At 41.9% G+C, this 19,762-nt stretch overlaps 1 protein-coding gene across 15 annotated transcripts in view; it reads left to right on the top strand.

Annotated features, from left to right (window-relative positions):
• The window catches only part of TTLL5 (tubulin tyrosine ligase like 5), a 305,050-nt gene that overhangs the window by 25,351 nt on the left and 259,937 nt on the right, over positions 1-19,762 (top strand). For 13 of the 15 annotated variants that reach the window (XM_019920700.3, XM_073800210.1, XM_019920740.3 and 10 more), the window contains 2 exons: positions 7,948-8,078; positions 15,389-15,471. In XM_019920700.3, the coding sequence (XP_019776259.2) occupies positions 7,948-8,078; positions 15,389-15,471 (214 nt within the window). The remainder of the gene's footprint in view (positions 1-7,947; positions 8,079-15,388; positions 15,472-19,762) is intronic. The other 2 variants (XM_073800212.1, XM_019920768.3) reach the window with 1 other exon arrangement.

Here is a 19,762-nt window from a genome sequence, read left to right as displayed (position 1 = left end):
ATTCTACTTCTAGTTTTTTAAGGAAACTCCATACTGTTCTCCATAGTGGCTGTATCAATTTACATTCCCACTAACAGTGCAAGAGGGTTCCCTTTTCTCCACACCCTCTCCAGCATTTGTTGTTTGTAGATTTTCTGATGATGCCCATTCTAACTGTTATGAGGTGATACCTCATTGTAGTTTTGACTTGCATTTCTCTAATAATTAGTGATGTTGAGCAGCTTTTCATGTGCCTCTTGGCCATCTGTATGTCTTCTTTGGAGACATGTCTGTTTAGGTCTTCTGCCCATTTTTTGATTGGGTTGTTTGTTTTTGTTGTTGTTGTTGTTGTTGTTGTTTTGCGGTACACGGGCCTCTCACTGTTGTGGCTCCTCCCGTTGTGGAGCACACGCTCTGGATGTGCAGGCCCAGCGGCCATGGCTCATGGGCCCAGCCGCTCCGCGGCATGTGGGATCCTCCCGGACCAGGGCACGAACCCGTGTCCCCTGCAGCGGCAGGCGGACTCTCAACCACTGCGCCACCAAGGAAGCCCTGTTTTTTTTAATATTGAGCTGCATGACCTGTTTATATATTTTAGAGATGAATCCTTTGTCCGTTGATATGTTTGCAAATATTTTCTCCGATTCTGAGGGTTGTCTTTTCGTCTTGTATATGGTTTCCTTTGCTGTGTAAAACCATTTAAGTTTCATTAGGTCCCATTTGTTTGTTTCTGTTTTTATTTCCATTACTCTAGGAGGTGGATCAAAAAATATCTTGCTGTGATTTATGTCAAAGAGTGTTCTTCCTATGTTTTCCTGTAAGAGTTTTCTTGTGTTTTTTTTCTTAGATATCTTTTTTTTTAACATCTTTATTGGAGTATAATTGCTTTACAATGGTGTGTTAGTTTCTGCTTTATAACAAAGTGAATCGGCTATACATATACATATATCCCCATATCTCTTCCCTCTTGTGTCTCCCTCCCTCCCACCCGTCTAGGTTGGCACAGAGCAGTGAGCTGATCTCCCTGTGCTATGCAGCTGCTTCCCACTAGCTATCTGTTTTACATTTGGTAGTGTATATATGTCCATGCCACTCTCTCACTTTGTCACACCTTCCCCTTCCCCATATCCTCAAGTCCATTCTCTAGTAGGTCTGTGTCTTTATTCCCGTCTTGCCCCTAGGTTCTTCATGACCTTTTTTTTTTTTCCTTAGATTCCATATATATGTGTTAGCATACGGTATTTGTTTTTTTCCTTCTGACTTACTTCACTCTGTATGACAGACTCTAGGTCCATCCACCTCACTACAAATAACTCAATTTTGTTTCTTTTTATGGCTGAGTAATATTCCATTGTATATATGTGCCATATCTTCTTTATCCATTCATCTGTCGATGGACACTTAGGTTGCTTCCATGTCCTAACTATTGTAAATAGAGCTGCAATGAACATAGTGGTACATGAGTCTCTTTGAATTATGGTTTTCTCAGGGTATATGCCCAGTAGTGGGATTGCTGTGTTGTATGGTAGTTCTAGTTTTAGTTTTTTAAGGAACCTCCATACTCTTCTCCATAGTGGCTGTATCAGTTTACATTCCCACCAACAGTGCAAGAGGGTTCCCTTTTCTCCACATCCTTTCCAGCATTTATTGTTTGTAGATTTTTTGATAATGGCCATTCTGACCAGTGTGAGATGATATCTCATTGTAGTTTTGATTTGCATTTCTCTAATGATTAATAATGTTGAGCATTCTTTCATGTGTTTGTTGGCAATCTGTATATCTTCTTTGGAGAAATGTCTGTTTAGGTCTTCTGTCCATTTTTGGATTGCGTTGTTTGTTTTTTTGATATTGAGCTGTATGAGCTGCTTGTAAATTTTGGAGATTAATCCTTTGTCAGTTGCTTCATTTGCAAATATTTTCTCCCATTCTGAGGGTTGTCTTTTGGTCTTGTTTATGGTTTCCTTTGCTGTGCAAAGGGTTTTAAATTTCATTAGGTCCCATTTGTTTGTTTTTGTTTTTATTTCCATTTCTCTAGGAGGTGGGTCAAAAAGGATCTTGCTGTGATTTTTATCAAAGAGTGTTCTGCCTATGTTTTCCTCTAAGAGTTTTATAGCGTCCAGTCTTACATTTTCGTCTCTAATCCTTTTTTTTTTTTCGGTACGTGGGCCTCTCACTGTTGTGGCCTCTCCTATTGCAGAGCACAGGCTCCGGACGCGCAGGCTCAGTGGCCATGGCTCATGGGCCTAGCCATTCCGCGGCATGTGGGATCTTCCCGGACCGGGGCACGAACCCGTGTCCCCTGCATTGGCAGGCGGACTCTCAACCACTGCGCCACCAGGGAAGCCCTCTCTAATCCATTTTGAGTTTATTTTTGTGTACGGTGTTAGGACGTGTTCTAATTTCATTGTTTTACATGTAGCTGTCCAGTTTTCCCAGCACCTCTTATTGAAGAGACTGTCTTTTCTCTATTGTATATTCTTGCCTCCTTTGTCATAGATTAGTTGACCATAGGTGCATGGGTTTATCTCTGGGCTTTCTATCTTGTTCCATTGATCTATGTTTCTGTTTTTGTGCCAGTACCATATTGTCTTGATTACTGTAGCTTTGTAGTATAGTCTGAAGTCAGGGAGCCTGATTCCTCCATCTCCACCTTTTTCCGTCAAGAGTGTTTTGACTATTCAGGGACTTTTGTGTCTCTAGACAAATTTTAAGATTTTTTGTTCTAGTTCTGTAAAAAATGCCATTGGTAATTTGATAGGGATTGCACTGAATCTGTAGATTGCTTTGGGTAGTATAGTCATTTTCACAATACTGATTCTTCCAATCCAAGAACATAGTATATCTCTCCATCTGTTTGTATCATCTTTAATTTCTTTCATCAGTGTGTTATAGTTTTCTGCATACAGATCTTTTGTCTCCTTACTAGGTTTATTCCTAGGTATTTTATTCTTCTTGTTGCAACGGTAAATGGGAGTGTTCCCTTGATTTCTCTTTTAGATTTTTCATCATTAGTGTATAGGAATGCAAGAGATTTCTGTGCATTAATTTTGTATGCTGCTACTTTACCAAATTCATTGATTAGCTCTAGTAGTTTTCTGGTAGCATCTTTAGGATTCTCTATGTATAGTATCATGTCATCTGCAAACAGTGACAGTTTTACTTCTTCTTTTCCGATTTGGATTCCTTTAATTTCTTTTTCTTCTCTGATTGCTCTGGCTTAAACTTCATGAACTGTGTTGATTAATAGTGGTGAGAGTGGGCAACCTTGTCTTGTTCCTGATCTTAGTGGAAATGGTTTCAGTTTTTCACCACTGATAACAATATTGGCTGTGGGTTTGTCATATATGGCCTTTATTATGTTGACGTAAGTTCCATCTGTGCCTACTTTCTGGAGGGTTTTTATCATAAATGGGTGTTGAATTTTGTCGAAAGCTTTTTCTGCATCTGTTGAAATGATCATATAGTTTTCCTCCTTCAATTTGTTAATATGGTTTATCACATTGACTGATTTGCCTATATTGAAGAATCCTTGCATTCCTGGGATAAACCCCACTTGATCGTGGTGTATAATCCTTTTAATGTGCTGTTGGATTCTGTTTGCTAGTATTTGTTGAGGATTTTTGCATCGATGTTCATCAGTGATATTGGCCTGTAGTTTTCTTTTTTAGTGACATCTTTGTCTGGTTTTGGTTTCAGAGTGATGGTGGCTTCATAGAATGCGTTTGGGAGTGTTCCTCCCTCTGCTATATTTTGGAAGGTTTGAGAAGGATAGGTGTTAGCTCTTCTCTAAATGTTTGATAGAATTTGCCTTTGAAGCCATCTGGTCCTGAGCTTTTGTTTGTTGGAAGATTTTTAATAACAGTTTCAATTTCAGTGCTTGTGATTGACTTGTTTATATTTTCTATTTCTTCCTGGTTCAGTCTCGGAAGGTTGTGCTTTTCTAAGAATTTGTGCATTTCTTCCAGGTTGTTCATTTTATTGGCATATAGTTGCTTGTATTAATCTCTCATGATCCTTTGTATTTCTACAGTGTCAGTTGTTACTTCTCTGTTTTCATTTCTAATTCTGTTGATCTGAGTCTTCTCCCTTTTTTTCTTGATGAGTCTGGGTAATGGCCTATCAATTTTGTTTATCTTCTTAAAGAACCAGCTTTTAGTTTTATTGATTTTTGCTTTTGTCTCCTTCATTTCTTTTTCATTTACTTCTGATCTGATCTTTATGATTTCTTTCCTTCTGCTAACTTTGGGTGTTTTTTGTTCTTCTTTCTCTAATTGCTTTAGGTGTAAGGTTAGTTGTTTATTTGAGATTTTTCTTGGTTCTTGAGGTAGGATTGTATTGCTATAAACTTCCCTCTTAGAACTGCTGTTTGCTGTATCCCATAGGTTTTGGGTCGTCATGTTTTCATTGTCATTTGTTTCTAGGTATTTTTTATTTCCTCTTTGATTTGTTCAGTGATCTTTTGGTTATTTAGTAGGTATTGTTTAGCCTCCATGTGTTTCTATTTTTTACAGATTTTTTCCTGTAATTGATATCTAGTCTCATAGCATTGTGGTTGGATAAGGTACTTGATACGATTTGAATTTTCCTAAATTTACCAAGGCTTGATTTGTGACCCAAGATATGATCTGTCCTGGAGAATGTTCCATGAGCACTTGAGAAGATAGTGTATTCCATTGTTTTGGGATGGGATGTCCTGTAAATATCAATTAAGTCCATCTTGTTTAATGTATCATTTAAAGCTTCCTTATTTTTTTTCATTTTGGATGATCTGCCCATTGGTGTAAGTGGGGTGTTTCAGTGTGCTACTGTTATTGTGTTACTGTCTATTTCCCCTTTTATGGCTGTTAGCATTTACCTTATGTATTAAGGTATGTTGGGTGCATAAATATTTACAGTTGTTATATCTTCTTCTTGGATTGATTCCTTGATCATTATGTAGTGTGCTTTGTCTCTTGTAATAGTCTTTGTTTTAAAGTCTATTTTGTCTGATATGAGAATTGCTGCTCAGCTTTCTTTTGATTTCTATTTGCATGGAATATCTTTTTCCATCCCCTCACTTTCAGTCTGTATGTGTCCCTAGGTCTGAAGTGGGTCTCTTGTAGACAGCACATATACAGGTCGTGTTTTTGTATCCGTTCAGCGAGCCTGTGTCTTTTGATTGGAGCATTTAATCCATTTACATTTAAGGAAATTGTTGATATGTATGTTCCTATTACCATTTTCTTAATTGCTTTGAGTTTGTTTTGTAGGTCTTTTCCTTCTCTTGTGTTTCCTGCCTAGAGAAGTTCCTTTAGCATTTGTTGTAAAGCTGGTTTGGTGGTGCCGAATTTTCTTAGCTTTTGCTTGTCTATAAAGGTTTTAATTTCTCCGTCAAATCTGAATGAGATACTTGCAGGGTAGAATAATCTTGGTTGTAGGTTTTTCCCTTTCATCACTTTATATATGTCCTGCCACACCTTTCTGGCTTGCAGAGCTTCTGCTGAAAGATCAGCTGTTAACATAATGGGGATTCCCTTGTATGTTATTTGTTGCTTTTCCCTTGCTGCTTTTAATATTATTTCTTTTCTGTTTGATTTTTGATAGTTTGATTAATATGTGTCTTCGTGTGTTTCTCCTTGGATTTATCCTGTATGGGACTCTCTGTGCTTCCTGGACTTGATTGACTATTTCCTTTTGCCATACTACGGATGTTTTCAACTATAATCTCTTCAAATATTTTCTCAGTCCCTTTCTTTTTCTCTTCTTCTTCTGGACCCCTGTAACTTGAATGTTGGTGCGTTTAATATTTTCCCAGAGGTCTATGAGACTGTCCTCAGTTCTTTCCATTCTTTTTTCTTTTTCTGCTCCACGGCAGTTATTCCCACTATTTTATCTTGCAGGTCACTTATTCGTTCTTCTGCCTCAGTTATTCTATTGATTCCTTCCAGAGCATTTTTTTTTTGGCTGCGTTGGGTCTTTGTTGCTGCATGTGGGCTTTCTTTAGTTTCAGTGAGCAGGGGCTACTCTTTATTGTGGTGTGGGTTTCTCATTGTGGTGGCTTCTCGTTGTGAAGCACAGGCTCTAGTTGTGGGGGCTTCAGTAGTTGTGGCACGCAGGCTCAGTAGTTGTGGCTCGCAGGCTCAGTAGTTGTGGTGTATGGGCTTAGTTGCTCCACGGCTTGTGGGATCTTCCTGGAGCAGGGCTCGATGGTGTGTCCCCTGCATTGGCAGGTGGATTTTTAACCACTGCGCCACCAGGGAAGCCCCTTCCAGAGAATTTTTAATTTTATTTATTGTGTTGTTCGTCACTGTTTGTTTGCTCTTTAGTTCTTCTAGGTCCTTGTTAAATGTTTCTTGTATTTTCTCCTTTCTGTTTCCAAGATTTTGGATCATCTTTACTATCATTACTCTGAATTCTTTTTCAGGTAGACTGCCTATTTCCTCTTCATTTATTTGGTCTGGTGGGTTTTTACCTTGCTCCTTCATCTGCTGTGTATTTCTCTGTCTTCTCGTTTTGCTAAACTTACTGTGTTTGTGGTCTCCTTTTCGCAGGCTGCAGGTTTGTAGTTCCCATTGTTTTTGGTGTCTGCCCCCAGTGGGTAACGTTGGATCCGTGGGATGTGTAGGCTTCCTGGTGGAGGGGACTAGTGCCTGTGTTCTGGTGGATGAGGCTGGATCTTGTCTTTCTGGTGAGCAGGACTGCGTCCAGTGGTGTGTTTTGGGGTGTCTGTGAACTTATTATGATTTTAGGCAGCCTCTCCGCTAATGGGTGGGGTTGTGTTCCTGTCTTGCTAGTTGTTTGGTGTGGCGTGTCCAGCACTGTACTTGCTGGTCGTTGAGTGGAGCTGGGTCTTAGCGTTGAGATGGAGATCTCTGGGAGAGCTCTTGTTGATTGATATTATGTGGGGCCAGGAGGTCTCTGGTGGACCAACGTTCTGAACTCGGCTCTCCTACCTCAGAGGCTCAGGCCTGACACCCAGCTGGAGCACCAAGACCCTGTCAGCCACACGGCTTTTGGGAAGTCTGAGGTCTTCTGCCAGCGTTCATTAGGTGTTCTGTAGGAGTTGTTCCACATGTAGATGTATTTTTGATGTATTTGTGGGGAGGAAGGTGATCTCCACGTCTTACTCCTCCACCATCCTGAAGGTCCCCTCAGCCTGGTTCATTGTTTCTAATTCCTTAATGATAAGCGTCACTAGGGGTACTTTACATTCATAGGTCTTACTGCAGATTCAAGGAATCACCATCTCCAGGGATGGTGTATATTTAAAAAGCACCTTCTAGGTGCTTGATCTTTCTAGGCAAATATAGACCTAGAAAGTTATATATTTTAAAAGCAATGAGGTAATCTGTGTCTCAGTCAAGTTTGGAAATTACTGATCTAGACTAAATCACTGTTACATTGTGGTCTCCGGACCATCTGTACCAAAACACCTGGGGTCCATGCTTAAAATGCAGAGCCCTAGACTTCATCGCAGAATTTTGAGAGCTGTGACCCTGGAACATTCGTTTTTGAAGAAACTCTATAGGTGATTCTTACGTACACTAAAATTTGAGGACCTCTGCTCTAGATCTGAAGAGGACAGTGGGTAAGAAAGAAGTATTGGTGATACCTACATTTGGCAAAGCAACCTTTGATTTTAAGAAATCAAAGTGAAAATTTTGAACTGAGGAACAGCTAGAATGCAGTTTTAATGGTTACAGCAAAGATTCTTAGATGGTTTTTAAGTAGTGCAACAAACCATAGACTCTTGAATCCAGTCGAGGCCAGCTGAAGTGCCTTTTTGTAGTTTGCCAGATTACACTCCCTGATAGGCAGCATTTATCGCCCTAGTTTTAAGGTGATCATTTCCTTGACAAAGTGATAGATTTGGGATATAATACTATCCTCAGTAACTGCTCATGAACTGTGAACTCTTTAGTATGTGATGACACAGGATAACCTCTGAGTCATAGCGTACTGAAATGGAAATGCTTTTATGAAATTTAGGTCGTATGAACTAACCCGGAAGGACCGACTGTACAAAAACATCATTCGAATGCAGCATACGCACGGATTCAAGGCTTTTCACATCCTCCCTCAGACCTTCCTGCTGCCGGCTGAGTATGCGGAATTCTGTAGTAAGTGCTTGACTCCTGATGCTCCATTCTCACCCCCGTCCCCTGTCCCCCATCCCCAGCAGCTGAACTTGGGGCAGATTTACTCCAAGGGCTGCCTCAAGTCAGGAACTAATCAGGGCTTTTCAGATCCTTAAAAAATTGTTTCTTTAGTAAAACAATTGCAGAGATAACTTTAAAACTGTTTTATTCTGAGCGTGTATGTGTGTATTTATTCTTAGTAAGGACATTTATGTAAGGACACATTGGTATTGTATAAATGTGCTCCTGTTTATTACAAAAAGTCTCTTTTTCATTGACAAGAGTTAGTGCCCATGTAAGGATGGATATACTTCTGCATATGAACTACATATGCATCCTTTTCGGCATCTCTCTTCCTCTTGTCATTTAAGGAATATCCCTATCCCCTCGATTTTTGGACTTGTGTGACTTATGTTCTTTGGGGTACACATATCACGCATCTTTTGGTGTTAGGGTTTAGAGGTACCAGTTAGTCACACTCTCTCTCCTTGGAGTACAGACTAATTGAAAAATATTCATGGGAGCGAAATAGGCACATGAACGTCTGCTGTATTGGTGGTAAAGCTAGCTGGGAATGCATGGCCTGCATCCAAGTCTCATTGCTTCTTTTGTCTTGAAGTGAACTTACCTCCCCAGGTCCAAGCAGAGGAGATGGGCTATTTTGGACTCTCCCCCCATGGTGGGCAATGCCTGCCTCAGTAGGCTTAGAGCACAGAAGAGGCACGAATACAGAGAAGGTGTGAGGCAGGTCTTTTGTGAGAGTCTAAATAGGAAAAATAATAATAGCTAACAGTTAATGAACATTTCCCTTCTGTTAGGCCCTCTTCCAAGTGGAGCCTCTATTCTGAGGTAGGTACTGTTATTGTTCCCAGCTTTATAGGTGAGGAGACTAAGGTACAGAGAGGTTAAGTAACTTTCTGTAAGTTATGTGGCTGCAAATGGTGGGATTAGGATCCAGACCCTGCAGTTTGGCTTCAGAAGCCAGGCTCCTCACCACTGTGCTTTGTGGCCAAGACAGTGGGTGTATGCACACAATGACCATTTCCCAGGACCCCCCGTGGGAGAAGTCACTTCTGTGAGGAGGATCAGTTATGACACACAGAGAGGACAGCAAGACAGTTTTCTTCTCAATAAGTCCAAGAAAAAGACTTTTCCTGTCTTATAGGTAGAGGAAGCATGGAGAGAGGAAGAGAAATTTTTCTCTAGACTTCCTGACATTTGATTCTTTTAACCTGTTGGACCTAGTGGTCTGGTCTGGTCACGCAGTGCGGTGTTCATCCTCTGGGACTTGCATCAGGAATGGTCACAGGGTCTCTTGCTCCCAGCTTGGGGAAGCCATTCTTCTGAGAGCACTTGTTTACCCTGCTGGGACCAGTGGTTGGCAGTTCAGTGTTTGCCCACAGAAGGCTCTGAAATGGGTCAGAGTAGAGTATTCACTAGATGAATTAAGTTAACTTCAAAGCTACAGTGCACTTGAAGCTGAACATTTATAGTTAGGAATTTTTGTTATGGGATTTTTAGCCATGTTATTGAAACCTCCTGTGCCTTAGCTTCCTCCTCTGTAAAATGGGACTGTTACTAGTACTGACATTGTAGTGTTGTTGGGATGTTTAAATAGGTTAACACATGGAAAGCACTTGGAGTGGTGCCTGATGGGTACTTAATAAATGTGCAATAACATTTCCTATTTCAAGTTATGTAGAGATGTATTGTTATATAATAAAAGTAAAAAATTGTGTAATAAGCCAACATGATAGCATAAAAATGCTTCAGCTAACATGTTAGCAACGTAAAAGCATTCCTGATATGAACTCCCTGCTGTTGAATTCCTATTGAGAAATCAGAGTCCAGAATAATTTCCTAGTGAACACTAAAGGGATATTAAGTTGAAAATTCCCTTTCTCCTCTCTGCTATCTCTTATTCTGTGGTTCTTCCCCACCCTTTGGAGGCAGTTTGAGGGCTGGATGCTCATTCAGAAGATTGGATAGAGTTAGAATTCCTCCATGCGTTCAAGCCTGACCTGTGTTTCAGTAGAATTGTTTCTCCAGCATATTTTTTTTTAAATAAATTTATTTATTTTATTTTTGGCTGCTTTGGGTCTTTGTTGCTGCGTGCAGGCTTTCTCTAGTTGCAGCAAGCAGGGGCTACTCTTCGTTGCGGTGCACGGGCTTCTCTTGTTGCGGAGCAGGGGCTCTAGGCACGTGGGCTCAGTAGTTGTGGCACGTGGGCTCAGTAGTTGTGGCGCATGGGCTTAGTTGCTCCGCAGCATGTGGGATCTTCCCAGACCAGGGATCGAACCCCTGTCCCCTTCATTGGCAGGTGTATTCTTAACAACTGCACCACCAGGGAAGCCTCGTTTCTTCAGCATATTATTCAAACTCTTACAGTTTCTACATTCTAACAAAAATGAATTCAAAAGGTCAGTAGCACACATAGAATGAATATAGCTGCAACCCAAAGCCACCACATTGAGCCCCAGGGCAGTTATTACAGGCAAATGATGTTCTTCAGTCTCAAAACAAATCCCTCATTGCTGTTGCCTCCCAAAGACCACAGCCGGGACTTATTGTGTGGTAGAAGAGGGACCAGGGAAGATGTGATGGTAAAGAGGAAGCTTCTTGGTTTCAGTCCTGCCAGGATGCCAGTCATTCTTTGCCAGTAGTCCAGAGTCCATGACCTCTACACTTAAATCCACTGGGGAGAAATCCAGCATTAGTAGGTCAGTTGTGTTGCTAAGTTTACATATTAGGGGAGAAACTTGCCTCCTCCTACCACTTCCTCTTTCAAAGAGACATTCCTCTTCCTCCTAAAGTCTGTTTTAAGTTCTCTTCATTTCCTCTGCTGTCCACCTAGCATATTATAACTCAGAAATTCCCTTTTCTCCATGACACTTGTGTTCCTGACCTTCCAGTGCTTGCTTGAGCGCAGACAATAGGATATTTTTGAGAAGGCAAGTGACATGAACAGGTTGGCCTTTAGGAAAATAACTGCATGAAATTAATTGGAGGGAGCAGGGGGAGGAAACACAGTGGTCGCTTTGGAAGTCATAATCCAGGTAAGAAGTGTAGATAGACTGAGCTAGGTAGCTGGAACGGAATGGAGGCAGTGGAAAGAATGGTAGAATAAACACAGTTTACTAAGTGGCTGTGAGTAGTGAGGCAGAGGTCAAAGGTGTGAGTCTGAGAAGCTGGGAGGAGCATTAAGTCTTTAACCAGGGAGTGTAACGAGGAATGTAGAGCAGGGGTCCCCAACCCCCGGGGTTCCTGTGAGGAATGTAGAGCAGGGGTCCCCAACCCCCGGGGTTCCTGTTAGGAACCGGGCCGCACAGCAGGAGGTGAGCAGCGGTCGAGCAAGTGAAGCTTTACCTGCCGCTCCCCATCGTCCCCACCGCTCGCATTACCGCCTGAAGCACCACCCCTGCCCCCCACTCCCCAACCCCTCGGCCGTGGAACCACGAAACCAGTCCCTGGTGCCAAAAAGGTTGGGGACCGCTGACGTAGAGGAAAAGTGTTGAAGGGCAAGAGGAGTGTCACATTTTGGACCTGGTGTGGATTTGAGGTGCCTACAGGCCTCCGTGTGGTGATGTTTTGCAGACAGTTGTAAAGGCAGTTTTGAGTTCTGGCCAGTTATAGGCTCTGGAAGTTGCAGATATGGAGGTGGATGTTACTACCAAGGAAGGGAAAAAGGAAGAGAAGAAGAACTACCGAGAAATCAGAGGGGAGAGAGACCTTGAAGATATGAGCAAGGGAATGAGGTCCCAGAGGAGGCAGGAGAGGGTTTAGTCAAGAGCCCAAGTAGAAGGGTGAGCTTCAGGAAGCAGGGCGTGTCTCTCCCTTAAAAGGAGAGAAAGAAGAAGGCTAAGTGGTCATCCAGGTAACGTTTGAGATGGAGAGGAAAGCAGGTGAGCGGGTTTATGTTACAGATTCCCAGCCTTCTTGGTGAGAGGGTGATGAGGGCACATACCAGGAATGAGGGGCCTAGGGATGGGTTTGGGTGTTTGAGAGGAGCAGAAAGGCATGTGACTAGCCTGTGAAAGAGCCTTTGAAAGGGAACTGATAAGGAACAGATATGAGGATTGCCTGAAGACTCTAGAGAGACCAGCCAAGGCGGATCTCATGAATTTGTATAGCTTTTTGTTCTAATAAGAGAAAACCTGAAATCCATCTCTGTAGAGACCTAGCCCAGAGACCAAACACTGCCTCAAGAGATATGAAAGCCTGGATACTGCCAAACTGTTCCCAGTAATTAAAATGTGGGGCTTGCAATATACAGACCAGATCTTGCTAGATTCCTGGTGCCACTGTTGCTAGTGTAACAGTATATAGTACAGTCGGAGGTCTGTGACCCCGAAGAACCTAACTAAGAATCTTGCCAACTGCAGCCACTCCCCAGCTGTGGACAGCTTTCTAAGCAGGGAGAAGGAAACAACAAGGAAGGCAGGGTGGCGCCAATATCAGAAAAGCAGAACTTTCCCCCAACGCCCTGGCAGATTTCTGTTTACTTCTCACTGCCCAGAATTGCATTCTCTGGTCATCTTTAGTTGCAAGAGAGACAGAAATAATTCTAAGGAATGAGCAAAACTTTAATGTCAGCCAGTTAATTTCAGATGACTGGATTTCAAAGTAATCAGTAAAATTTATAGAATCATAATAGTAGGATTATGAGAGATCTCATAATTCAAATGACTAAACCTCTCATTTTAAAGATGAGACTGGATAATTTAAGCAAATTGCCCGGAATTAGAAAAGTCAGAATTAGAACTCAGATCTTCCTACGCCTGGTTCAGTGCTCTTTCCATTAGATTGAGCATGCTGCCACCATAGGACCTGGAAGGCACCAGAAAGAGTTGCAGGCCCTGTCTAGTATATCTTCCTCCTGACAGGCTGCCAAGCTCTTTGCCTTGCTTTGCTTCTGACCCACATTTTTGGAACCTGTGAAAGAAATCAATCCTTGTTCTGAAATACAGCAAATCAAGGAGAAAGGCTTAGCATGAAGACACTGTTTTTGATATTTAGAATTTCAAGAACATGATAAAAGTGAAGCACCAGAAACTTCTGATAAGCCTAGTCCACAAAGTAAGATTTATTAAACGCGTTAGATGGCAGAAGTTGCATTTAGCTAGATTTTCCCTGTTCTGAAAACGAGCATTTTCTGCGTCCGTTTGTCACCACAGGGGGTACCGTCTTCAGACAGGTCTGGTCATTTTCTTCGGCATTGCTGTATGTAGCTCCCTCACTTCCTCTTTGTGAGCTCGGTGTGTCTAATTACTTGCTTAGGGCCTGCCTTTCTGCTGTCTTTTCACTTCTGCATGCCCCATACTAGCAAACTGCGTAACACGGGTTGGGTACTTAGAAGTATTGAATGAATGAATGAAGTTTAAAAATTTTTGTAATTTTTTTGTTTTATTTTACTATTAATTGTTCCTTTTGTTCTCAAACTATTGTATTCTCAGAATTTGGGGAAAATGGCAAAATGGAAAAAACATATAAAGTGTATATATATATACATCTATTCAGTGACTTCAGTTTATAGAGATTTAAATTGTCTTATATAAATATGCCATCTATTGCAGGAATTTAAAATTATGTAAATGATGTAGGTAATATAGTCACGGTACCCCCCAAAACATACAAAACAATAATCAGTGAAAAGCCTTTTTTCTCCTCTTTTCCTCAGTCATCCAGTTCTCCCCAGAGGTGATCAGTGTTATTAGTATTTTTACATATCCTTCTAGAGGTATTCTCTGCACTCACTGGCACATGGCTTGAGTGTGTATGTGAACAGATGGGAGCATACAATACCCAGTGCCCTGCACTTTACTTCGTAACACTCAACAGTCTCTTTGAGCTCATTCCCTCTCTGTTCCTTAATAACATTCTCATTTTGTGTGTCTGCTTAATATTTCATTATGTAGAGCAGGTGTCTGCAAACTACAGCCCTTGTGTCACATCTGGTCCTATGCCTTTTTGTATGTATCCCAAGAGCTAAAAATGATTTTTACATTTTTAAATGCTTGAAAAAAATCAAAAGAAGAATAAAATTTTGTGGCATGTGGAAATCATAGGAAATTCAGTGTCCATAAATAAAGGTTTTTGGGGGCCCAGCCATGCTCCTTTGTTTACGTATTGTTTATGGTAACTTTTGAGCTACAATGACAGAGTTGAATAGTTGCATGGCCTGCAAAGCCTAAGCTATTTATTATCTGGCTTTTTACCAAAAAATAGCTTTTGCCAGCCCCTCATATAGATGCAATATAGTGTATTTAATTAGTTGATGGATGTCTTTTGCTATTAAAATGCAACACTGAATAATCTTCTACAAAGAATGTTCCAGTATGTGTGAGTAGGACCAGAGAATACATTCCCAGAAGTGGAGTTGCTCACGGAGTTTTACATTCTGTGTGGCACGTGACATTTTTTTCTAATTCTGTGAGGTCACATCAAGGGAAAAAGCAGGGGAGGGTGGCGGAGAGACGACAAGGAGGTCTTCTTTCTCTCCTGGTGAAATGGTTTGTGGCACCGACACAAATCAAGTTCCTGTTGGGAGGCCTTGAAAAGACAGTTTGGCTCCTATCAGAGGGAGAGTCCTTTGTCTCTGCTTCTCTCTCGTGTCCACTGACCTTCCCTAAGTGGAGGCCGGAGCCATCTGCAGGCCTCTGGGACTCCTCATATTGGTTGTGTGTTTTCTTTTCCTATGACCCAAAGGTATTTAAAGCGTAAACCTGAACCTGCGAAAGGAACAAAAGTAAAGGGCACCTTTTAACCACTCGTCAATTATTGTCCTACCTTTCCACTCACCTTGTTTTATTTAAGGCGATTTTTTCTTACAAGCTCAGAGAAACTGCTTGAGGAAAGTAACCATATTAGGGGATCTGGCCTTTGACTCGCGTTGTCACCGTCTGCAGTGTGAGCCTCTGGAGGTCCTTTAGTTAAAGGAGGCGAGGATATCAAAGATTCGTGAAGGTTGTTTGTGACAGTAATAGACGAACATCCCGATATTTGCCTTATTTTGTCTTCATCCTCTCATTCAAGAGGGGAAATGGTGGAAGAAATATATTATGTAATATTGCTGTCTCTTCCTCTCTTTCCTTTCTCTCTCTTTCTCTGTTTTCATTTTTAAGGCTAGTCCAAAAATACAGGTTATTTTAGTTGCTGTCCTCCACTTAGAAATTTGGAAAATTCTTTGGGTACCTGAGTAGATAACTAGTGTTAAAATTTAAGATAATAAACTCATGTCCCTTCTTTCTCTTTGTTTCTTTCTTCCCTGTTTTGTCTCCCAATATTTTGAGCAGATTCATATTCAAAGGACCGGGGACCTTGGATAGTAAAACCAGTGGCCTCTTCCAGGGGGCGGGGTGTCTACCTGATCAACAATGTAAGTATGCAGCGGGTGGCATACTTCGCTCCGTGTTTGTTCTTCCCTGCTTCACCCTTTGTCTTAGCTACTAAGTCTGCATTCAGAAGTGTGATTTGAGGAGGGGTATGAGTCTACTGTTCACCTTACTGGCAGTAACCTCCTCCCATGCCAACAGTTACTCTATGGCTAATAAGTCACTTGATTGAATTTGGGGGGAGGACAGCCTTTGGTGTCAGCAGAAAAGAGGTACTTTTTCTGCTTTCAGCATTCTGCCTTGCTAATTCCTTGGCACTAAGCATTAATTGGTAGCACATACATTTAGTTCCTGTTGTGAGGAGAACTGTGGGTTCCTACCCTCAAGGTCATCAAGCAAATTAACCTTAGTCTGGCATGGCATCCTTGCTGCTCCTGGCCCCCTCCGTCCCCCCTCTTCTTCTTCCTCCTCATCCTCTTCTTTTTTCAAAAGTCATTAATATCTTGATTCTTTGCAAAATCCTCATTAAAAGTTGTTTTTCAGTTGAATACATATACAAAGTAAATGAAATAAAATCCCAACCCCACTCTCACTGGCTAGACTAACAACAGTAGTAACCTAATACAGTTGATTTATGTTTCTTCTTTTCTCAACTTTACATTTTGTTTCTAATTCTCAGTTTGATATTCACTGCACTCATATCACCCCCTACCCTTCCTTCCACATTACATCTCTAGCTTTGATTACTTTTTATTATTTTTATATTTTAAAGGTTTATGATATTTACATTCTCTTCAGTAACTATGATTCAGTTTCTTTGCTTTATCTATAAGTTGAGTAAAAAATTTTAACTCAATAGAAACTTTACAGATGGGAATTCTGAAATTTAACCAATATTTCAGTCTGGGTCTTTGTTCATTCTTCCTCCTGGACCTTTGGTCAGCCCTTTCAATCTGGAAGCTAGTATTTTTCTTTAGTTCAGGAAAAATCATTCATTTTTTGTCTATGCTTCTGCTTCTGGAACTTCTTTTTGAGGCATTCTGGGTGTTTCCTTCATGTCAGCTTTTCTCTCATTTTAAATTCTCTGTCTTTTCCCATCTTTACCTTCTGGATCACCAGTGTGAGCTCTGTCCATTTTATCGTTCATTCCATCTACTGTATTTCTATATTGGCGATCATAAGGTACAAACACTCTTATTTTCTCATTTGCCTTTTTTTTTTCTTTTGTGATAACAGCCTGTTGTTGCTTAGTAGATGCAGTTTGCTGGCGGGTCTTTCTGAGGATACGAATTGAAAGTGTTTTAAAGTTCTCTTTTGTTTCACCAATTTTCATGGGATCGTGGTTTTTTTTCCTGCTGTGGGGTTTTCTCAATTTCAGTGACCTTAGATGTTGAGTCACACTGATGAACAAGACTAGACTGATTCAAATTTTGACAGCTGGCCTGGGTTTCCCCTACTGTTGTGTAGGACTGATTCCCTAATAACATCTCACTGGACAGGAGGCTGACTGTGCTTTGTGTGAGGGCAAAGTGTGTTGAATGTCAGGCCGCACCTTAGGTGGATATGGGTGAGGAAGCGTGCTTCTTCCTTCCCCCTTGCCAAAACAGGGCCTGCCTGATTATGGATATAAAGGAAGAGTTGGGTGATTTCCTTGTGGGGCGGTGCTACCTTTCCTCTCTCTTCACCTTTGTGTCTGCTGTAGGGATGCAGTGGCCTCAAGTTCCACTGCTCTGTGGGATGCCTGTGCCCACCCGCAGAAGATGTCCTCCCAAGACAGTTGTTAGGTTTCATCCTGAGGGCAAAGCTTTGGTTGCTGGAGAAGAAGGCCTGTTGGCCGCACTGTTTTAAATGCTGTTTGTTATTTAATTAATTATCTGATTCTTGTCCATTGGCTCCCTCTTGCTCTTCGTGTTAGTTCACTGCCAGCATGGAACTTCTCAGAAGTCTCCTTGGGAAGATCACTCTCACCTCTGATATTTGGGGCTGGGCTTCTTCTGCTCTGTTTCCTCAACCTGTTCCTATCTTCTTTCTGTCTTTCAGGATTTCCTTAAACCTTTGGTCTTTTGTTGGCTCCTTTAACTGTTTTCTAGCTTTGTTATCATTTCAGACGTTTAAAAATGTCTACTCTGGGGCTTCCCTGGTGGCGCAGTGGTTGGGAGTCCGCCTGCCGTTGCAGGGGACGCAGGTTCGTGCCCCGGTCTGGGAGGATCCCACATGCCGCAGAGCGGCTGGGCCCGTGGGCCATGGCCGCTGGGCCTGTGTGTCCGGAGCCTATGCTCTGCAGCGGGAGAGGCCACGGCAGTGAGAGGCCTGCGTATCACATTAAAAAATAAATAAATAAAATGTCTACTCTGTCCTTACGGTGGAACCCTGGAAGGGAAGAGGGGGAGGCGGATATGTCATGTGCGTGGTCGGTACACCATCCCAAATTCCCCAGTTCTCTTTCTTTTCACATGGTCTGAGCTATTTCCTATATGTGCAGAAACTAACTTTCTAAGGGGTCTTTCATATGGGAAAATCCTTAAATTCAGTCTGGACTAAAAACTCTACAGTAAATACTGATGGCCAGACCTTTCATGCTGAAGAAATATAGGATCTGGTTCTGAGGCAGTAGCTATACAGCCCCAAGCCCAGGCTACAAGTTCTGCTACCTGACCCTGGGTCACTCTGGAGGGCCTTTTGCCCTGGGTCTCTTGTGACAGAAGGCACTGCTCATAAGCCTTGGATCTCTCTTTTCTTGTCTCTCTTCTGACCTTGGTGTGAAGGCTCCTGTCCAACAGCTTTTCCTTCAGCTTTGTGCCAGGAGCTCCAGTGTTGTTTGAATCTCATAGACGGCACTAGTTTGGGTTTGGGTTTTAGCTGCCAAATGGAATTGCTATTGAAAGTCAACTGTGGTACAAGTTTGCTTTTTATTTTCTTAGACATGAGTCAAAAAGAATAGGATCTATTCCCAGCTCATCTGGGACTTTTTTCTCTTGGAATGCTCTTTTGCCCTGGTGATTTGTTATTTTAAAACCAACATCATAAAGAATAGAAAAGTTAAACTTTCTTTGGTGGGGCTGAGAACCCCATGCCCTGACTCTTCCCTGGATGCCGCGCGCGTCTCATACAGGGGGTGACAAGTCTTTAGAGAATGCACTTGGCAGGCTCTCCTTCTCCCTCCCACATCTCCCTGGGCTGACTCCCTAGAGACCCCCTGCAGAGATCAAAGTACTTGGCAGGAGCCTTTGCCTGCCACCTCCCGCTCAGTGAAGCTTTGGAATGAGTCTGATTCTTTGAGGTCTTTGGTGGAAGTGCCAGACAGAAGCCTGGGAAGATGCCAGCAAGCACCAGGGGAGCTGGCAGCATGTGGACATAATGGCAAAATATTCCCACTTTTCTCCAAATCTGGAATTTTATCACCTTTTACCCAGACCTACAAACCATGCAGTTAATACTCTTCTCTCCCTCCTTACACACAAGGCCTAACCATCTCCTCTTTTCCATACCTGGATCCTTTCCCATGGAATATGTGACCCATTAGCCAACTGGATGAAGTAACTCTTTCCAAGGCTGCTGCCTGCTTTCCTTTTAGATTCAAGGGGGAGGGAGAGGGAGTGCTCCAGTGGAGGGTCTGCAAGCAGAGCTAGTGTGAGTGGGTGAGGGATGGGGGAGGGAGGGCAGAGTTAGGTGTGAGGGCCAAATAAAAACATCTTTCCCTGTCTTCCCACTGGAGTGAGGAATGAGAGGGCCTCGTATTAAAAATTCCCCCTAATAGTCATAACCTTTGGAAAATATCTGCAAATAGCAACTTTTACCACTGTGAGAATAGGATAAAGGATAGAAGAAGGATTACTTTTACGTAATACTGAAGAGAGAGGAGTGTGAGCTCCTACAGATGGAAGCATCTTGGCTGATTGGAGAACGTGGTCTCTTAATGATGTGCTTTTTAGCTCTGAAAATACAGCATAAAGGAACAGAGTTGTGTTTGCTCCAGCTCCTGCAGTAACCGTGACTAAATGCCATATTTTCCCAATTTAGTATATTCATATAGAGGAGGGAAAAGATCTGGTGTTTTCTGGTTAAGGTATGAATTTGATTTATGGAAGTCAAATTTAGTCATCCTTGTCTCACACATTATTCATGGTAAATAAAATATTAGTGTTTTCTCTGAGATTTTGAAGTATCAGGAGAGTATTTTGGTCACTCTTTTCACTCCTCTATTTGTGAATATAATTCCGTACAGCTCTCTTGTTTCTATTTGTTTATGTTTTCTTAGGTGCTGTCCATTTTTCTCATTGTTCAACAAATATTTAGGGAGTCCCTGTTGTGTGCCAGGTGCTGCCACTCCTTAAA

This window comes from Tursiops truncatus, chromosome 2, assembly GCF_011762595.2.
Source record: "Tursiops truncatus isolate mTurTru1 chromosome 2, mTurTru1.mat.Y, whole genome shotgun sequence".
In the NCBI taxonomy this organism is placed as follows: Eukaryota; Metazoa; Chordata; class Mammalia; order Artiodactyla; family Delphinidae; genus Tursiops; species Tursiops truncatus.
The sequence above is the reverse complement of the archived record's forward strand: the minus strand, read 5'-3'. Positions and strand labels throughout refer to the sequence as shown.